Below are 21,022 nucleotides of genomic sequence, written 5' to 3'. Positions count from 1 at the left end.
AAGAGTCTGTGACATTGGCACCTGTGTGATCCTTGATGGCAAAAGTTGTGGGAGGTCTGCAGAGGCTGCAAGGGCTACTGGAGTCCTCTGCTGTGCCTCTGTGTCCAGCAACAAAGGGCCATGGCTAGCAACAATGAAGGCCAGAGCCAGTGAAATGCACATCCTCTGATGTAGAGGCTGGCTGCAGACATGCCTCTGGCAGCATATCCAGATGTAGGCTTATGCACTGGGGTCAGTGCTGGAGACAGAAACAGGAGATGGGGAAGACTGTAAGAGCACACGTGGGATGGTCAGGGCTGGAAGCTTGCTTATGCTAAATTGCAGGGGCCAGCTAGGGTTCGGTGACAGGAATTAGACTATCTGTTAATATGTGGGCAGCTGCAGGGCCATCTGTGATTGCAAGCACAGTGGTTGGGGCAGGAGCCAAGGGCAGGATCAGCTACTTATACACATAAAACTGTGGCAGCCAGCGCTGGCAGCATGCAGTAGCCTAGCTGCTGGGGTAAGCCTCAGGTACATGTAGTGGTGGGTTTGAAGCCTGTGATGAGTGGTCACAGAGCTGTTTTCAGGCACACATGCAGTAGCTGTGCTGTGTCCCCGGGCCAAAGAACCCATGGAGGCAGCAGCTGGGGTGGCTCTGGGACAGAGGGATTTTAGGTGCTTAGGCACCTGAAAAATATGAACTCTGCTGAGGAAGGATTCTAGACCCAAGCAGGAGCAGCTCAGGTGACTTCAGGTAGAGGGGAGGGAGAGGAGTGGTAGGTCACACACCCAGAGACTGTCAAGGCTGCTGGGCTGGGTTCCCAGGCCAGAACAACTACAGCAGTAGCAGTCTTGCAGCTCTGGGTCTTTGCCCATTTTTTAACTGGGTTGTTATATTACTTAGTTTTAGGAGTTCTCTATATTTTATAGACTTTGATCCCATATCAGATGTATGATTTGCAAATACTTTCTCCTATTCTATGGGTTGCCTTTTTAACTCCATTGCTAGTATTTTTTGATGCATAAAACTTTTTAATTTTCACAAAGTCCAATTTCTCTATTTTTTCTTTTGTTACCTGTGCCATTAGTGTCATACCCAAGACATCATTGCCAAATCCAATGTCACAAAACTTTTGCCCTATGTTTTCTTTTAACAGTTGTATTGTTTTAGATCTTACAGTTAAGTCTTTCATATATTTTGAGTTTATTTTTGCATATGATATTAGGTAAGGGTTCAACTTCATTCTTTTGCATGTGGATATCCAGTTTTCCCAGTACCATTTGTTGAAAAAAACTACCCTTTCTCCACTGAACGGGATTAGTGCCCTTGTCAAAAACCATTTTATCATAACATGCTGGTGTGCTGAGGCTCTCTATTATATTCCATTGGTCTATATGTTAGTCTTTATACTAGCACTGCACTGTTTAGATTACTATATCTTTTTACTAAACACTGAAATCACGAAGAGTGAGTCCTCCAGCTTTGTTCTTTTTCAGGATTGTTTTCGGCTATTCAAGGTCCCTTGAAATTCCATATGAATTTTGGGATAAGTTTTTCTATTTCTGCAAAAAACCATCATTGGAATTTTGATAGGGATTTCTGTAGACTGCTTTGGGCACTATGGACATTTGAAGAATATTAAGCCTTCTAACCCATATACATGAAATGTGTTTCCATTTATTTATATCTTCTTTAGTTTTTCAGCAATGTTTGGTAGCTTTCATAGTACAAGTATTCCACTTCTTTTATTAGTTAATTCCTAAGGATTATTCTGTTTGATGCTGTTGTCATTGGACTTGTTTTTGTAATTTTCTGTTCAACTTGTTGACTGTTGGTTTATAGAAAGGCAAGTGATTTTTGTGTGTTGACTTTGTATCCTGGTATTTTGCTGAATTCATTTTTTAGTTCCAATAGTTTTTTTAAAAATGTAATCTTTGGAGTTGTCTACATATAAAATCATATCATCTGTGAACAGAGATTATTTTAATTCTTCCTTTTATTTCTTTTTATTTTTCTTGCCTAATTGCCCTGGCCAGAACTTCCAGTACTATGTCAAATAGAAGTGGTGAAAGGGGTCAATCTTGGCGGGGTGCGGTGGCTCATGCCTGTAATCCCAGCACTTTGGGAGGCCGAGGCGGGTGGATCACCTGAGGTCAGGAGTTCGAGACCAGCCTGACCAATATGGACAATTTCAGTCTGTACTGAAATTACAAAAATTAGCTGGGTGTGATGGTGTACTCCTGTAGTTCCAGCTACTTGGGAGGCTGAGGCAGGAGAATCATTCGAACCCAGGAGGCGGAGGTTGCAGTGAGCTGAGATTGCACCACTGCACTCCAGCCTGGGCAACAGAGTGAGACTCCATCTCCGGAAAAAAAAAAAAAAAAGTCTTTTACTGCTTTCTACAGTTCAAGTTCTCAATGTGTCATATAAGACTTACTCACTTTCACCTCATCTCTTATCTTCCTTCCCCCCCACTTTCTTCTGCACTAACAGTAACCCTACCTACACATATCTTCTCATTTGCTACGTCAAATCGTGCCTTTTTCTCTGAATGGAATGAATGGAATATGATTCCTTTGATTCTTTATTTGGCTGTGACTCATTCTTTATAATCCAATTTGGATGTCACCTCCTCTAGTCTTTTTTTCTTTTATTTTCTTTATTTAAAAATAAATCCATTTACAAATAACTACTCTGTGTCATGCCAGGCACTAGGCTAGGTGTTAGAGCTACAGAGGGGAGAAAGGCAAACAAGGTTCTTGCCTGCAAACATTCTTGAAAGTTACAACTCACCCCCATTATCTATACTTCTCGAGCATCTCATGCTTGCCTCAATTTTCTCATTAATCATATAATACAAAATTATCAATTTATATTCATCTGACTAGTACATAGTGAGCATTCAATAAATGTTTCTTTAACCATAGTTATAAACTAATGCTTTTAACATTACATTACAACTTTTTTTGTTGTTAAGTTTTTGGACTGCCTCTCCTTCTCCATTGTCAACTGAGAACTGAACAATTCCCAAGGAGGCAGGGTCAAACAAGGCCCCCACACTGTTTCACCCAAGCAACTGAGGATAAATTGTTACCTAGCTAGGTATCCAGAAATATGGGAAAATCATTAAACGGGGGCTCAGGAACAAGGGTAGGATGAGAAAAAAAAAATTAAATGATAATAAAGAAACTGTGTCTGTAGGGCCAGAGATATGATGTAAGAATCAAAATTATTCCAGCTAAAGGACATACAACTACAATCCATAAAATCTAAAACTTGAATGTAACTGCTGGTCTCAAATATTTCCTTCCTAACTCAAAGTTTAAGTAAGTCAATAGCAAAATGATTATTGTTAGCTGGGTGCGGTGACTCACACCTGTAAACCCAGCACTTTGAGAGGCCAAGGAGGGCAAATCACTTGAGGTAAGGAGCTCAAAACCAGTTTGGCCAACATGGCAAAACCCCGCCTCTACTCAAAATACAAAAGTTAGCCGGGCATGGTGGCACATGTCTGTAGTCCCAGCTACTTGGGAGGCTGAGGCACGATAATTGCTTGAACCCGTGGGGAGGAAGCTGCAGTGAGCTAAGATTGTGCCACTGCACTTTAGCCTGGGCAACAGAGCAAGACTGTCTCAAAAAAAAAAAAAAAAAAAAGAAAGATGATTGTCTTAAAACACACAAAGTCATGTAGGAGAAGAGTAGAATCGGAAGAAAGCAGCAGAATCAATGGGTAGAAGGTACAATTACACGTATTTCAAATTAATATAAGGAAGACAACAAAAAAAGCTGCTCAAAAATGAAACTGGTTATTATAGGAGGGCAGAACTCCTAATAACAAGATATTATTACTCAGTAATAATAAGATATTACCGAGGTTGTGACTGTTTTAGTTTGGCAAAGCCTCCCAATCCCACACTACCATTTTCTCAAAATAACCTAAATAGTGTGCTAGCCTTACAAACACTGCTCTTCACTATATGGAACTGGCTTCTCTCTGCTGATGGGACCACCCAAATAACACATATAATGGTGAGGGTGAGAGAAGGGAAATAAATGAAGTGAATGTTACCTGTCACCTCTCAGATAGGACACAGAATAATTAAAAATTTTGGTTGGGGCTAGTTAGCCACCTTTTAATGTTAGTGGATTTATCCATTAAAGAGTGGAAGTATGACCTACTCTAGCCATTAAAAACAGACTCAAGCACTTTAAAGAAATATCTCATTAAATTATGTCCAGCAATTTCGGCCAAGCAGTGAAACTCAATATTATCTTTCTTTCACAAGGGCTAGTGAGATAAAGTGCTTTAAAAAAAAAAAAAAAAAAAAAGTTTGGTCTCTTGAAAAGTAATAAACATTTTTGCAGACCAAGTACAGTACAGTATAATATAGCACAGTCATATTATTAGCAGGGGAAAAAGTTTCCTTCTCTGCGGTTTTCTAAAAAATGTTAAAAACCAGAGTGGCAAACTATAATTTTCACAGGATGATTATAGACTACAACCTCAATTATGTAGCTCCATTTCTCTTTCACATGTTTAAGTGAGATAAATACATATTCAAAGGATTGCTGAAGAAGTCCTGTGGTCGCTTCCATAATGGGTGTCCAAAATATATAGGCAGTTTAAATAAAAATGAGCAACCACATTTTGTATAGAATGTAAATGGAAAAATTTTTTTATTGTACTAGCCTAAGCTTTTAAATACTTGAATTGTGCTCCAATTTAAAAAATTCTAGTTTAAGGCCAGGCATGGTGGCTCAAACTTGTAATCCTAGCACTTTGGAGGGCTAAGGAGGGTGGATCATTTGAGGTCAGGAGTTCAAGACCAGCCTCGCCAACATGGTGAAACTCTGTCTCTATTAAAAATACAAAAAAATGAGCCGGGTGTGGTGGCACATGTCTGTAATCCCAGCTACTCGGGAGGCTGAGGCACAAGAATCACTCGAACCCAGGAGGCAGAGGTTGTAGTGAGCCGAGATTGTGCCACTGCACTCCAGCCTGGGTGACAGAGTGAGACCCTGTCTCCAAAAAAAAAAAAAAAAAAAGTATATAGTTTAAATAAAGCTCATCTGTGCTATTTAGTTATGGCCTCCATTGTATACACTTTTAAAGTCTTGGTGATGACTTTTCCTAGCACATAGTAAGAGCTTAATAAATATTTCTTAAATGAGTAAGTTAAAACATCCATGCCCTCTTTCCCATTTCCTTATAACCATGGTCAGAGTTGAGCATGAAAGTGCTGTTTGTAGCCATGGAACAGAATTTAGGTATTTCCTCATAATATTCTTTAGGCTCGGGCTGGGCGCGGTGGCTCATGCCTGTAATCCCAGCACTTTGGGAGGCCGAGGGGGGGGTGGATCATGAGGTTAGGAGTTCGAGACTAGCCTGGCCAATATAGTGAAACCCCGTCTCTATTAAAAATACAAAAATTAGCCGAGTGTGGTGGCAGGCACCTGTAGTCCCAGCTACTTGGTAGGCTGAGGCAGGAGAATTGCTTGAACCTGGGAGGTGGAGGTTGCGGTGAGCTGAGATCGCGCCATTGCACTCCAACCTGGGCAACAAGAGTGAAACCCCAGTCTCAAAAAAAAAAAAAAAAAAAGAAAAAAAAAGAATATATATATATATTCTTCAGGCTCACATAGACCGAAATAGGCACAACACACACACAAACATGTTCAATCTCATCTGCCCATTCTCTTTGTTTCTTTAGGACACTTGTGTGCAACACTATCACTGCATTTTTTATATTATGCCATCACTATTATTATTATATTTTTATTATTATGTTTTGAGATGGAGTTTCACTCATTGCCCAGGCTGGAATGCAATGGCACAATCTCAGCTCACTACAACCTCCACCTCCTGCATTCAAATGATTCTTCTGCCTCAGTTTCCTGCATAGCTGGGATTACAGGCATGCACCACCACGCCTGGCTAATTTTGTATTTTTAGTAGAGATGGAATTTCTCCATGTTGGTCAGGCTGGTCTTGAACTCCTGACTTCAGGTGATCCGCTCACCTTGGCATCTCAAAGTGCTGGGATTACAGGCGTGAGTCACTGCGCCCCGCCACTGTTATTTTATTATCTATCACCCTTGACTCTGAGCACTTTGGTATAGGTACAGTGTTACTCATTTTTGTTCTCTAAAAGTTTCAAGCACAGCGTCTGTCTCATAGTAAGTGCTCCAACCCAATGAGTTAAAGGACTTCCAGGGTCAATCCTCATGAATCTACTCAACTACACGGTCAACACCAAAAAAACTTTCTTTTTTCTTTTTTGAGATGCATTCTCATGCTCTTGCCCAGGCTGGAGTGCAGTGGCGCCATCTCGGCTCACTGCAACCTCTGCCTCCTGGGTTCAAGCAATTCTCATGCCTCAGCCTCCCAAGTAGCTGGGATTACAGGTGTCTGCCACCACACCTGGCTAATTTTTGCATTTTTAGTAGAGACGGGGTTTCACTGTGTTGGCCAGGCTGGTCTCGAACTCCTGGCCTCATGTGCTCTGCCTGCCTCAGCCATCCAAAGTGCTGGGATTACAGGCGTGAGTGACTGTGCCCAGACTAGAAAGTTCTTTGTTAGCCTGATAGTTCTAAGTAAAAATCATTTCAACCAATCCACCTGAATTCTGTCTGTTGAAACATAAAACTAACAGAGAAAGAAGGAGCACATTAGTAATAACCTTGCATGGACAGTTTCTGCCTTCAAGAATTTACCAAGATATAATTAATGCTATATTAACTCTATCTATTCATTGCTCTGGCAGATAAAAAAGAAAGGGAAATGGGCAGGTAGGTGGGGGATGGGCCTTCTGTTCAATGAAAAGCTGGCAAACAGGCTTACTTCTTCTGACTGTTCCCGGGTCTGTGCAGGTGAAGATCTTCTTCCCACTGTAAGTCGATGGCAGGGATAAGAGAGCCCTGATTCAGCAAGACACATCTGCAAAAAGTAGAATCCATCATTTGTAAACAAAATATGGCCATGTTTCACAAAAGGATTTTACCTTTCAGGTATTTTCTATTATTGCTGAAGCTAGATTAGAAAGTTAACTCTAGTATCCTGGGTATTGCATTACCAGGAAGGCTTTGAAAATTTGAATTTTTTCCACACATGAGATGTTATGGTAGCCAAGGCTAATTTTCATTAGATGATAGATTGAGGCTCCAGGAAATTGTAATGAGCCCCAAATAAGGCAAAGTATACATACTTGCCCCCAATCCCTCACTGCCTCAATGTGCGTCTGCTACTTTTCTGATTAGCAGAATAATACTTCAGTTTCCTAACTCTGAGGGCAGTAAGGATAGAAATATAAAATTGTAGGTGAGATACAGAATTTAAAATTTCCCTAAGATACATATACCAAAAACATATAAAAATCTAAGTTTAGGTTTTACCCTAAAGGAAGCTGCCTTATATTTGAGTAGTTATAAAAGTTCTCCTATTACAGGGTGCTTCATTTTCAATACTTCATTTTCAATACACTGTTTAAACAGATTAGCCTTAAATAACCTGAGTCAATGATGCTTCAGGTACTCAGAGAGTTTACTTGTCAAAACTGGTTAATAAAGAAGACAATGATTAAGACATTGTCTTATCCTAGAGGTATAATCTCACAATTGCAAGTATTAAAAGTCCTTATAAACCTGCCTTTAAAAGATTCTTTGAAAAATGTCTTGGGAAGATGATGAATATACATAGGACAAGTGAAACCAAACCAAAACAAAAAAATAAGCAAATGAAAAAATTACAACTGTCCTTAATGACACCTAGATAGGGATAGTACTTGATTATTACTTTCTCCACAGTGTAGGGATAATAAGGTTGAGTTTACGGGTAAAGCAATGAGAAAATGCCTAGCACACAGTAGTGGCTCAACAAACATTACTTTTTACTAGTCTGTGAAGAATACTTGTGGCTTGAAATAAAATGTCCAGTGAGAAGGATGGACTCTAGAAAACATGACTTTAGCAGAAATACCTTCCTCACCTACACTGTTCCATGAGAGAAGCCCACTGTCATCTTGTATTTTGGGGTCTTTCTGAGTTAGCCTGTTCCTTAATTAACACAAGAATAGTTATCTTATTCAATTCAATTATTTAGTCTTTACAGTGTCAACCAAAAAGAAAAAAACAGTGACCCTAGTGGTGATGATGATGCTTATATACAAAAAATGCCTATTGAATAAATATCATGAAATGTGAGGGTAGATACAAAAGCAGTATTTGTAAATCAACATTATATAATATTAACATTAAGTATATGTGTCCAATTAAATAATTTGATAATTATACTACATCAACACAAAAAGTTTATGCATTTAAATTATCCAAAGAAAACCTTTTTTTCACAAAAATCATAATTATTTTACAGTATTTATATTTTTAAGACCACATCTCAAGGAAAAAGTAGCTGTTGTAGGCAAGAATTTAATTGTTCTTATCAGCTGTTAATGATTGAAATATAAGGACGGTAAATCATTTTTTGACAAGACATGAAGAAAAACGACCAAAATTAAATAAATTTGCCCCATTAAAAAGTAATCCATGGACAGGCAGGCACTTAACAAATTCTTGTTGATTGCTAAAGGAACTTTTTCTATTTAATAACAGGAGACAGCTAAGTGTAGAATGGACTTTTAAACTCAGAGCGTCCTGAGTTCAAATTCAATTCTACTATTCACTCAAATCAATATTTTACATCTCAAAACTAAGTTTCCTGGCTGGGTGTGGTGACTCATGCCTGTAATTCCAGCACTTTGCAAGGCCAAGTCAGGAGGATAGCTTGAGCTCCTCAGGAGTTCAAGACCAGCTTGGGCAACATAGTGAGATCTTGTCTCTAACAACATAAACAAAAGATTAGCTGGGTACAGGGGTGCACACCTGTAGTCCCTGCTACTTGGGTTGCTGAGGCAGGAGGATCACTTGAGCCCAGGTAGTCAAGGCTGCAGTGAGCCATGATCACACCACTGTACTCCAGCCTGGGTCACAGAGTGAGACCCTGTCTCCAAAAACAGAAAAAACAATTAGCTGAGCATGGTGGCACACACCCATAGTCCAGCTACTAGGGAGGCTGAGATGGGAGGATTGCCTGAGCCTAGGAGATCAAGGCTGCAGGGAGCTGGGATCATGCCACTGCATTCTAGCCTAGGTGACAGAGCAAGAACCTGTCTTTTAAAAAAAAAAAAAAAAAAAAAAAAAGGCTAAGTTTTTTGTTCTATAAAATTAACATGACCTTTCCTAACAGACTTTCTGTGAGGATGGCTTAAATGAGAATACACTTGCTACATGGTAGATATTCCATCAGTGAGTGAATACTCAAAGTCCACTTGAAGTTTTTTCTTTTCTTCTTACAGACAGTATTTAGTGTTAAGAACATACTGTGCTGGGCACAATGGCTCATGTGCTGGGCACAGTGGCTCACGCCTGTAATCCCAGCACTTTGGAAGGCTGAGGCCAGTGGATTACCTGAAGTCAAGAATTCGAGACCAGGCTGACCAACATGGTGAAACCCCACTTCTACTAAATAAAAAAATAAGCCGGGCGTGGTGGTTCATGCCTGTAATTCCAGCTACTTGGGAGGCTGAGGCAGGAGAATTGCTTGAACCCAGGAGGCAGAGGTTGCAGTGAGCTGAGATTGGGTCACCGCACTCCAACCTGGGCAACAAGAGCGAAATTCCGTCTCAAAAAAAAAAAAGAACATACTAACTACGTGATTCTCAAAGTACGTACTATAGGCACAGGGTTCTTGAGATTCTTTCAGGAGTTCCATTAGGTCAAAATTATTTCATAATAATACTTAAATGGCATTAGACTTTTTCACTGTGTTTTATTTATTTATTTATTTTCTTGAGAGGGAATTTCGCTCTGTCACCCAGGCTGGAGTGTGGTGGTACGATCTTGGCTCACTGCAACCTCTACCTCCCAGGTTCAAGTGATTCTCCCGCTTCAGCCTCCAAAGCAGCTGGGATTACAGGTGCGTGCCACTATACCTGGCTAATTTTTGTATCTTTGTAGAGATGCGGTTTTAACACGTTGGCTAGGCTGGTCTTGAACTCCTGACCTCAGGTGATCTGCCAGTCTCAGCCTCCCAAAGTGCTGGGATTACAGGTGTGAGCCACCACAGCTGGCCACACTGTGTTTTTATACTGATATTAAAAAAAGCAATGGTGGGCAAATCTGCTGATACTTCAGCACAAATTAAGGTAGTAGCACCAAACTGTTAAAAATCTCCAGTTCCATGTACTCTCTGTAAAAATGGCAGTTTCATTTAAGAATGTCCCTGTTAGATCAGAAAAATTGTTACTTTTAATTAAATTTTGACTCTTAACACATGTCTTTTAACATTCTATGTGACAAATGGGAAGTATGTATAAAGCACTTGTAGAGCATACCAAAGTATAATGGATGGCTTGAAGAAAAAGCACTTGTGTTTGAGTTATATGTTGAATTAGCCACTTTTTTTCATGAAACACCATTACTACTTAAACAAATGATGGGCAGACAGACTGTGGTTATTTGGATTTGGTATTTGGGTAAGCATCCCTTACTCAAAATGCTTGGGACCAGAGCTGTTTCAGACTTAGAACTGTTTTGGATTTTGGAATATTTGCATCATACATACCTAACAGTTGAGCACTCCAAATCTAAAAATCCAAATCTGAAATGCTCCAATGAGCATTTCCTTTCAACATGACATTGCTGCTTAAAAAGTTAGATTTCCAGATTATGGGTACTCAACCTGTGATTGAGTATCCCTAATTGCTGACCATTTTCTCCAAAATGAATGAAGTGAGACTACTACTTCAAGGAACAGGTTTGACAGTATTAATTGCCAATGACAAAATTTGAGTTTTCACATAAAAATTAAGAGTTTTAAAAACTATCAGCCATCATGAGCTTGACAGCTTCTCAATACTTAAAGCCTTTGTGATGAGCTCAGTAGTTTTATTAATAGATGTGATTTTTTATATCATATAATGTGTCAACATTTGGAAAATCTGCATAACTTACAAAGACCAATATTCTCCAAATGAACAGTGATTGCATAATGTTATAAAATTATGTATGGATAAAGGTTTAATTCAAAGTGTGAGGCATATCAATGTATCTCACTATGACAAAGTATTAATACAAAAAGTATACTGATAGGGTTTCAGATTCTACAAAGAAAGTAACATTTAGCTCTACCTGAGAAAGCTCCGTGCCACACATACACACACACACACACAAATTAAAATTAAAAAAATAAAACTAACCTTTAGGAAACTACCACTTCTCGAGTTCTAGTTTAGTATCAAAGAATAATAGCTATAATTATTTGAAAAGACTATTAAAATACTCCTCCCTTTTCCAACTACAGATCTTTATGAGGTCAGATTTTCTTCATATCTTCAACCAAACAAAATTCATTATAACAGGTTAAGTGCAGAAGAAGGACAACTGCAACAAAAATCCAGTTGTCTTTTATTAAGACAGACATTAAAGAGATTTGTAAAAGTATAAAAACAATGTCACTTTACTTACTGAATTCTTAGAAAATATAATTACTTTGTGTAAAATTCTATTTATATTAACATGTAATTCACTTGTTATCTTAAATATTATTTTCTTCAATATTAATTTTTAGAATGGTAAATGTCAATGAATATAATCCACATAAACAAAAGCTCTCTGGGGTCTTTGATGATTTCTTTACAAGTGAAAAAGGATCCTGAGACCAAAAAGCTGAGAACTGCTGAACTATGCAATGTGTACATGTGCAACTAATTTTCATGAATAATGACGACTATTATTTGAAACAACTGAGAAGACAAAAAAGCTCTTTCGTGAAATCTTAGAATCTTTTTGATGTTTCTTCTTTACATAATAAACAAAGGATAAAATATTTTCCTTGTATTATTATTTATGTTATTCTTCATACGAAAATAAAATACTAGGACAATATGCAAAGGAAAACTCCTGTAAACCACCATGACTGATCACTGGCTATGTCTAACAAGTTGTTAGTAAAACACAGTATTATCATTTTAAGCTTGGTCCTCAGAGCATTTAGGGCCATTCTTAATACTTCTTTCTTTAAAAATATGAATTAGTAGGCTGGGCGTGGTGGCTCACACCTGTAATCCCAGCATTTAGGGAGGCCAAGGCGGGTGGATCACTTGAGGTCAGGAGTTGGAGACCAGCCTGACCAACGTGGTGAAACCCCATCTCTACAAAAATACAAAAATTAGCCGGGCATGGTGGCGGGAGCATGCACTCCCAGGTACTCAGGAGGCTGAGGCAGGAGAACTGTTTGAACCTGGGAGGCAGAGGTTGCAGGGAGCCAAGATTGAGCCACTGCACTCCAGCCTGGGTGAGACTCAGTCTCAATTATATATATACACATATATATTCATATATACACATAGATATTCATATATACACATATTCATATATATACATAGATACTCATATATATATGAATTAGTTCTTCAAATTATTTTTTATTTTATAGCCAAATTTTAACCCTCTCCCAAATACATGCTTGCAGTCTCTCTTTTTTTCTAATTATAAATGACAAAGACTAAGACATTTTAAGAGTACTGGAAGCTATAAAACCTGTTATGGGACCTTGGGTCAGTAACCAAGAGTCTTAACATCTCCTTTTGTAAAATACAGGTAGGACCAACTACATGGCCTCTCAGATCCCTTCTAGCCCTAATGGGTTATGATCTTCATATATCACTAAGGAGATTTGGTTATGTCACCTGCAGACTCCTTGCTCTGCATGTGACACACCCACTAACACAACTGAACAAGATTCAAACTAGAGCTTTACTGTTTGTATCTTTTATTCACTCAGTTTGTAAAATACAATTCTCTTGTGTTTTAAGAAGAACAATTAATATGAGACATTTTTTAAAAACCATATCTCAAGCTTATCATCATCCTAACATGGCACTGATGTAATTTCATCCAGATTTGGGAATGCTACTGGATATGAGCATTGAATACACTGCACTGATGGTCTTCTTAATCTATGTATTTGTACGTCAAGATGTATCCAATTATACACTTAAAAATATATGGCTTATTACAGGTCAGTTATACTTCAATAAGGCAGTATTCAGTGTTATTAATACACACATTTATATCCTCATATAAAGTATTACTTTTTTTTTTTTTGAGACAGTCTCACTCTGCCACCCATGCTGGAGTGCAGTGGTATGATCTCGGCTCACTATAACCTCCACCTCCCAGGTTCAAGTGATTCTCCTGCCTCAGCCTCCTGAGTAGCTGGGACTACAGATGCACGCCACCAAGTCCGGCTAATTTTTGTATTTTTGTAGAGGTGGGGTTTCATCATGTTGCCCGGGCTGGTCTTGAACTCCTGACCTCAAGTGATCTGCCCGCCTCGGCTTCCCAAAATGCTCAGATTATAGACAGGAGCCACCTCACCCAGCCTAAAGTATTGCTTTTTGACATATGTATACATACACCCCTGACACCATTCAGTATTTTAAAAAACAGTTGTATAATAACTGCTATTAAGAGCTCAATATGTATTGCTATTACACAAAGTGCTTTATATGCACTACCCCGCTTAATTCTCATAATAACTCTGCCAGGTAAGGATTATAATTCCCATTTTAGAGATGAGGTTACTAAACCTCACACAGAATAAGAAGGTTGCCCAAAGTCAAACAGGTACTGAGTGGTGAACCCAAATTAAAATTCAGGCAGTTTATCTCACAACCATTTTAAAAGAATCCAATCAAACAACTATTAAGGCTCTAAGATATCTTGTCTATCTGATAACCAATAATTACTTTCTTTGGCTTAATTAAAACAGCTACTCCTAGAGACCATCAATTAGTCAGAAACTACATAGAAAGTGCTTAACATATGTCTACCATACATGACAACTCTGTAAATTAAAGACTATCATGATTGTACAAATCATAAAACAACCTTAGAGTGGTGGAGTAACTTGTCCGAGATAAATCAGGTACCAGATGGCAAACCAAATTTAACTCCAAAAGCCATGGAGTTTTCTACAAAATCCCATTTCCAACGTAAATAAGGCTTTTTATGGTAAGGAGTCCTGAAGATGACTGCTGGAATACCCCTTTTAAATTTTCAGATGCTTACTGTTCAGCTAAACAGATTACTGAGGTGGTTTTAAACCAAACTGAGTCATGAGGCTAAAATTTCATTTACTGCCAACCAAAGCACAAATCAAAAAAGCTTATTTATTTTTATTCACAATCCGAGATTTCTTCTGCCCTTCCCCCAGCCATTTTTTTTGTCACTTATGTGCTAGAAAAGTCACACAGAGCTTTAATTTGTGGCAGGTTGAAGCAAGCTTATTAAGAATGCTAGTTACCAAGTGTACATGCACTTGTCTGGACTAGCCCACTGCCACATTCTTGTAGCAGGGTTAAACAGCAGTTTAGTCACCTCATAAAAAGGCACACTGCTAAAAAGGAAGTGACTAATAATATTCTGGAACCAACAGAATATTAAAAGACATGTGCAGGTCAAGATCAATTATCAACAAAACTCTTGTGTAAATAGCTCAAAAAACTGTGTTCTCTGCTTGGCCTTGCTGTGTTATAGTCCTCAATTGATTTGGCAAGTTGGTAAAGTTTAATGAAATAAACACCAACAGTTACAAGTTCTGAGGCTTTTTGCTATGTACATAAACACAAATGCTACCATGTAAGCAACCGTAGTTGGAAGAAACAATGATGGCTGCTATACATGGCTTCATTTTACACACAAGATATTAGCTTTGGAAGAGTCCTCAGAATTCATCAGTTGCTTGTATCCCAACCAGGAGATCTTGAAGCCTTAGCTGAGTCAAGTGCTGCTGCCATACCTTCCCCTACCCAGCATCTCCCTTGCCCCATTCCAAGCTAGTAATGAGAATTTCCAGAGAGAAGGTATCAGCAGCCTTCTCTTAAACTTCTACCAGTAATCCCATCATCCCCAACAGATTCCAAATGAAAGGCAGTTTCTCCTCACAAGGTAAGCGTCTAATCCTCTCACTTAACAGGGAAAGAAATTGAGGTATAGAGAGGTAAAGTGTTTGTTTTAAGTCTCACATCTGCTTAATGATAGCACAAGCATGTTCTCTTTTTGACTCCTAATCTTGGTTTTTCTTTTTCTTCTTTTTTTTTTTTTTGAGACAGAGTCTTGCCATGTTACCCAGACTGGACTGGAGTACAGTGATATACAATCATGGCCGACTGCCACCTCAATCTCCTAGCATCAAGCAATCCTCCCACCTCAACCTCCTGTGTGGCTGAGTCTACAGGTGCATGCCGCCATGCCCAGCTAATTCTTAAATATTTTGTAGAGATGAGGGTCTCCTTATTTTTTTGTAAAGATGGAGTCTCATCATGTTGCCCAGGCTGGTCTTGAACTCCTGGGCTCCCCCTTTTGGCCTCTCAAAGTGCTGGGATTACAGGTGTGAGCCACCACACCCAGCCAACTATGTGTTTTTTAAAGATGTTACAGTTAATTGTAAAATACTAACAACTATCTTGATTTAATTATCTCATATTTTCTTTTAAAAGCTTTTGGAAATATATATAATAAATTTAAATGCCCCTTCCTTACTTTTTTGGTTTCTTTCGTTTAATCTGGTGGGACTCTCAAAATCAAGGAGAATCACCTGATGCTATTTTTCTATATTATAATTACCTACTTTTATGCTTCCTTATACTGTCCCAACATTATCTTGAGATTTTGGCTATCAAAGAGAGTTGCTCAACAGAAAAGCTTTTTTTTTTTTTTTTTAAATCTTCTAGGGCATTTCATCACCTAAAACCAGATTACATCATAGGAAGATAAAGAGCTGCTCACTGTAACAGAATTAGCAAAATTTCTAAATGGATATGCTTTTGTACCTAAATACAGATATCAATATTCTAGTACTTCATTACTTATTGATTTTAGTGAGTACAATAGAAGAGGTTCTGAAGTATTTTACATCATTAAAATACTTCTGAAGAGCATTAAGTTACACAGTAGGAAATACAACCCAATTAGACCAGCCTAACATTGTCTAGTGGCATAGTCCCTCATACCTATTCAGAGAGAATGGTCAACTTTATTTATATAAAAAAGTACTATCCTCAGGTAAGTAAGTGCTCAAGATGTTATATTGTAAGGCAACTTTAAACCAAAGTTATTTCAGCTGAATCAAGAACTCTGTTTCAAAGTCAACTTTTTTTTTTTCCCCCCACACAGGCCAATAATCCACACTATGAATTAAAATAGCCCTTCTTTCTCAGTTCCTATCACTACAGCTTTATGTCATTTAGTTGCTTATGAGCACCCTCTGGTGGAGGGCAGAAGAGGGAAAAGAACATATTAAACATATTGCTTATAACCAGTAAGAATAGTGAGGGGGAAAAAGAGATCTGGAATATGTGCAGACTTCTCTTGACTCTGCTTTTCTTCCTCATATTATTTGATAATTCAGAACTATTTGCTGAATGTTATACTAACCATATAGTTACTCAGAGTTGACAACGTATTCAATAAATATTAAGTTATTATACGTCAGGCACTTGGATCCAAACATTCTGGCTTTGGATCCTGGCTTTGATATCTAATGTCATTTCTCAGGAAAGCTGCTTATCTCAAAAGATCTGTTTCCTTGTCTGAGAAATGGGAATAATATGTTTGTTGACATAAAAAGATAAGTGAAAAAATATGTAGCATAGTGGACTAGATTTTCAACTTTAAAAAAATAAAAATCACACACCACTTCATCTTTGTCTCCTTGCCAGAAGGAAGGATTATCAAATAGGTGTTTTTAGTTGCAATACCCAATTATTTCTGTTTTTAAGAATCTAAGCCTAGATGACAGAATTGGTATCATTTAAGTATTTTACATCAACTTATGTCAATTAAATTTAACTGTATTAGTATATGTTCTAAAACATACACACAACAACAAAATATATTTTTTCAGTCTTTTCCATACTAAAGATATCCAAATGATGCTGACCAATATTAAAGAAAAATTTCTTCCTAAGTGAACAAATTTAAATTATTAAGAGAGAAGGGTTTCTTATCATTTCCCACATGACATTCTTGTGAGTGCCAACCTGTGGAGAGCATTTTTGTTTAGATATATTGTAGCTGTGAGAGTTTCTAAGGGCCCATATCTTACATCACTCATTACCTACTTATGACGGGGAATTTCGAAAGGATACATTACACAGCCATGTCCAAAAGTGGAACTTGCTTCAGGTTTCCCATTCAATTCCTGGGACAGGAACTAAACCAAAATTGAGAGAAAGAACAACAGGCTATTGGAGGCAAAAAGAACAAGAATAAAAACAAACAAACGAAAAACTAAAAAGGATATCTCTGTCTGCTGCAATGACTTTGGGAGACCAGTTAAGCCTCCTGAGAACATTTAGCTCAAAAACATTTAATGAGCCTGTGAGCCACTTTTTTTTTTTTTTTTTTCCTGTTACCACCATTAAAGCAAGAATTGTTCTTTTACGTCTTTAGGCTTCATGGTGCTCTTGTATGACTTCTTTCTCCCGTAAGTCGGCCTGTGGTATGATTCCATGTGTGTAAATACTTGGGAAGAACACTATATATAGATCAAAGGACCTGGGTTAAAACTCTAAATCTGCCTCTTACTCATTCTGTGACCTTGATCAACTCTCTTCTCTAAGTTTTATCGCCTGCATGATGAAAAAATTGGACTAGATGATTCTCATGTTTTCTCTCACCCTGAAAACTGTTTCAGTCTGATGTTCAAGGCCATAACCCTGCCCACCTTTCCAGCCATTACCTCCCACTACTTTTGTATACAGGTTTGTTTGCTCAATGATCCAAAAATGTGCCTTGCACGTGCCTACTCTTAGGCTTCTGCTCATTCCATTACTTTTGCCTGGGTTTCCCTCACCATTCTTTTCCACCTGTCTATTTCTTAGGTATGTGAACGTAACACAAGAAAAATTTAAGTGACAGAACTTCTTCAAAACTCAGCTCAATCTCTTTCTGAAAGTCTTCTATATAACCTCCCCAATTTCACATTTTTCTCTATCTCCAAAACACTTGGTATCTTTGGGTAGTCAATCATATCCAGTGATACTTGGACAAATCTTCCAGAAATAAACCTCATTTATTCAGCTAGTTCCTAAGGGAAGACCCAGAATCCCAGGTGGAACTGAGTAGACAGAGGCAATGTGGATGTCACAGTGATGCAGGGCAGGCGAGTCCCAAAACTGGGGCTTAGCACAGGAGGGTTCATGGCTTTGCCCAGAAAAGAATTCAAGGTGGGCTGGAGGTGTTAGCAACTTTTATTGAAGTGGCAGTGTACACAGTAGCAAAGCATACTGCTCCTTGTGGAGCAGGACTCCCCCATAGGCAGTGTGCTCACAGTGGCAGCTCAAAGGCTGTTCTGCAGTCATATTTATATCCACTTTTAATTACATGCAAATTAAGGGGTGATTATGCAGAAATTTCTAGGAAAAGGGGGTAACTTCTGGGTTGTCTGGTTGTTGACATGGAAAGGGGCAGTAACTTCTAGGTGTTGCCATGGTAATGGTAAACAGACATGGCACAATGGTGGACATGTCTTATGGAAAGCTGCTTTTGCCCTGTCCCTATTTTAGCTAGTCCTCAATTTGGTCAGGTGCCTGAGCCCTGCCTATGGAGTTCAGTCTCACCTTGTACATCAATAGGCAATGGTTTTACATGAGTGAGTCAGGAACTGGACCCAAGAGGGGAAAGCCAAATTCCTAGAGATCAAAACTCTGTTATCCTAGATCTGTGGAAGTCTGCCCAGGCCATAACCATGTATGACATTTCTGTTCACTAGGGAAATGGTAGTTCTAAGAGAGGCAGCAACATTGCTTCAATGAGTGCAATGGATCAGGGGACCTGCTGTCCTAGGAGGGGAGGGGAAGAAGTAGTATCTTACTGAAGAAGGAGAAATCTTACCCTAAAATATATCCCCATATCTCTCAAATCATTTGTATCACTGACAACGAAGTGTCTGGAAAAATGTGTCATTGTAAGGCAATTTCTTCGGTAGGTAGATGTCATACTTCGTTGGAGAGGTATAAAAGCAGAGCAATTATGAACTTGAACTCCAAAGCCATTCTTCTAGGGTTTGAAATCCTGGCTCTGCTGGTTAACAGCTTGCACGACCCTGGACAACCCTCTCACCTTGTCAGTGCCTTAATTTCCACCTCTGTAAAGTCTTATAAGTTACAAGATTGTTGTGAAGATTCAAGAGTATGTGTATCTAAATCTGTCTATCAACCAATGTATCTACCTATGCTTGATTGTATGAATTTTGCTAAATCACTCTGGGGGAACAGACAGACAGTACTGTAAGTACAGTGCAAAATACCATTATCCACTCACTTAACTAATAGTTACTCAGCAACCACAACGTGCCAAGACCTCAGCTGAGTGCTAAAGATAAAGCCACTGGTGAACAGTTTCTGCTTTGATAAAGTCAATAATTTCCCAGGCTTTAGGTTTGTGAATAAAGTATAGATCATGCTAATTCTATTTTATGCTATTCTGCCTAATCCTTGTTATTCCCTCTTAGTGAGAACGAACCTGGCATAGTTTGCCACATTGCCATTTCACAGGCAAGAAAAATGAGGCTCATATTTTCACCCAGGATCGATAACAGAGCTAACAGACAGCAAAACAGAGTCAGAACTAACTTCATCTCTAGTATTTATTTGAGGCAAGGTCTCACTCTGTCATCCAGGCTAGAGGGCAGTGGCTTGATCACAGCTCACCACAGCCTTGACCTCCCAGGCTCCAACAATTTTTCCACTTCAGCCTCCTGAGCAGCTGGGACTACAGGAACATGCCATCTGGCCAACTTTTTTTTTTATTTTTAGTAGAGTCTTGCTATGTTGCCCACACTGGTCTTGAAATCCTGGGCTCAAGCAATCCTCCTACCTTGGCTTCTCAAAGTGCTGTGATTACAGGTGTGAGCTACTGTGCCTGAAGATTCCCAGCTTTTAAAAATGACATCATCTCCACCTGAAACGTAAACCAACCAGGCTGACTTGTCAAGCTTTTAATTTTGGGGATGCAAGAACATGGTAAAGCTGAATTACGGGGAAAAAAAAGTTAAGTCATTAGATTGTACAAAATATAACTATATTTTAAGACCATGAAAAAAATAAAGAGAACAACTTATGTTGCAAAACCACGTTTCACCTGTTTCCACCCGCCCCCCACCCGCCCCCCCGCTCCCCCCGCCCCCCCCCGCCCTCCACAGTTAGCTTCTATAGCCAGGAAATTTATAAACAAAAATCTCACTTTAACTTTTCTATATTCTACTTAGGTCAGGCAAACATAGTCATTAGTGATTTGAATTATTTTGCTAAATAAATTGAAGTATACTTTTAAAAGACAGCTGTCAAAGAAAAAGATAATGGATTGTGTTTGGAGAACAGATGGAAAAACATTGATCAAATCTTCTGTGGTTCTTACTGTACTGCAATACAGTGGTGTTCATATGATGACTTGCAGGTCATTCAGCTCATTCACATACATGTATTACCTGCTTCATATATGATCCATATGCTGATATGTTCAATACACTGAATACCTCTAAAAGAAACTGAAAACCAAACTTTCAAGCATGTTTCTAATTGTGGAAGTATCCTTTCCCAAAAGAGAACATAATTTTCTACACATTACTTGAGATTCCATACCGTAACGGCTTACCAAAAAAAGAAGCATGGAAAAAAAGTTTTCTGTTATTAAAACTACTTAAACAAATATCAAAAAGAAACCATGTTAAAATAAAAACAAATACATGTTTTTCAACAATTTATATTTCATGTTAATTGTTATTATTATTGTTTAATTAGACTGTATGAAAATATTTCTTGAAAGGTATTTAGAAGTTTATACTAAATGGGTGAAAAATCTATCTTGGATGCAGTGTGCTCAGGTTATAAAAGCATCAGTGCTTATTTTATCTCCCCACAAAGTGTTGCTGAGATAATTACTGCTGACAGCTTTATTCAAGGTTCATTTCACTTTTTC

General features: G+C 38.5%; 1 protein-coding gene and 1 long non-coding RNA gene across 6 annotated transcripts in view; both read right to left on the bottom strand.

Moving 5' to 3' along the window:
* Positions 1–21,022, bottom strand: part of FAF1 (Fas associated factor 1) — a 518,996-nt gene that overhangs the window by 143,627 nt on the left and 354,347 nt on the right. For all 5 annotated transcript variants that reach the window (XM_077993853.1, XM_077993852.1, XM_077993856.1 and 2 more), the window contains 1 exon segment: positions 6,825–6,920. In XM_077993853.1, coding sequence (XP_077849979.1) covers positions 6,825–6,920 — 96 coding nt within the window.
* Positions 1,680–6,358, bottom strand: LOC144333498 (uncharacterized). Its single transcript, XR_013402185.1, has 2 exons — positions 6,094–6,358; positions 1,680–2,102 (listed from the first exon to the last, which is right to left on the bottom strand). It is a non-coding gene; the product is annotated as an uncharacterized LOC144333498 (long non-coding RNA).

This window comes from Macaca mulatta, chromosome 1 (genome assembly GCF_049350105.2).
Source record: "Macaca mulatta isolate MMU2019108-1 chromosome 1, T2T-MMU8v2.0, whole genome shotgun sequence".
NCBI classification, from domain to species: Eukaryota; Metazoa; Chordata; class Mammalia; order Primates; family Cercopithecidae; genus Macaca; species Macaca mulatta.
The sequence above is the reverse complement of the archived record's forward strand: the minus strand, read 5'-3'. Positions and strand labels throughout refer to the sequence as shown.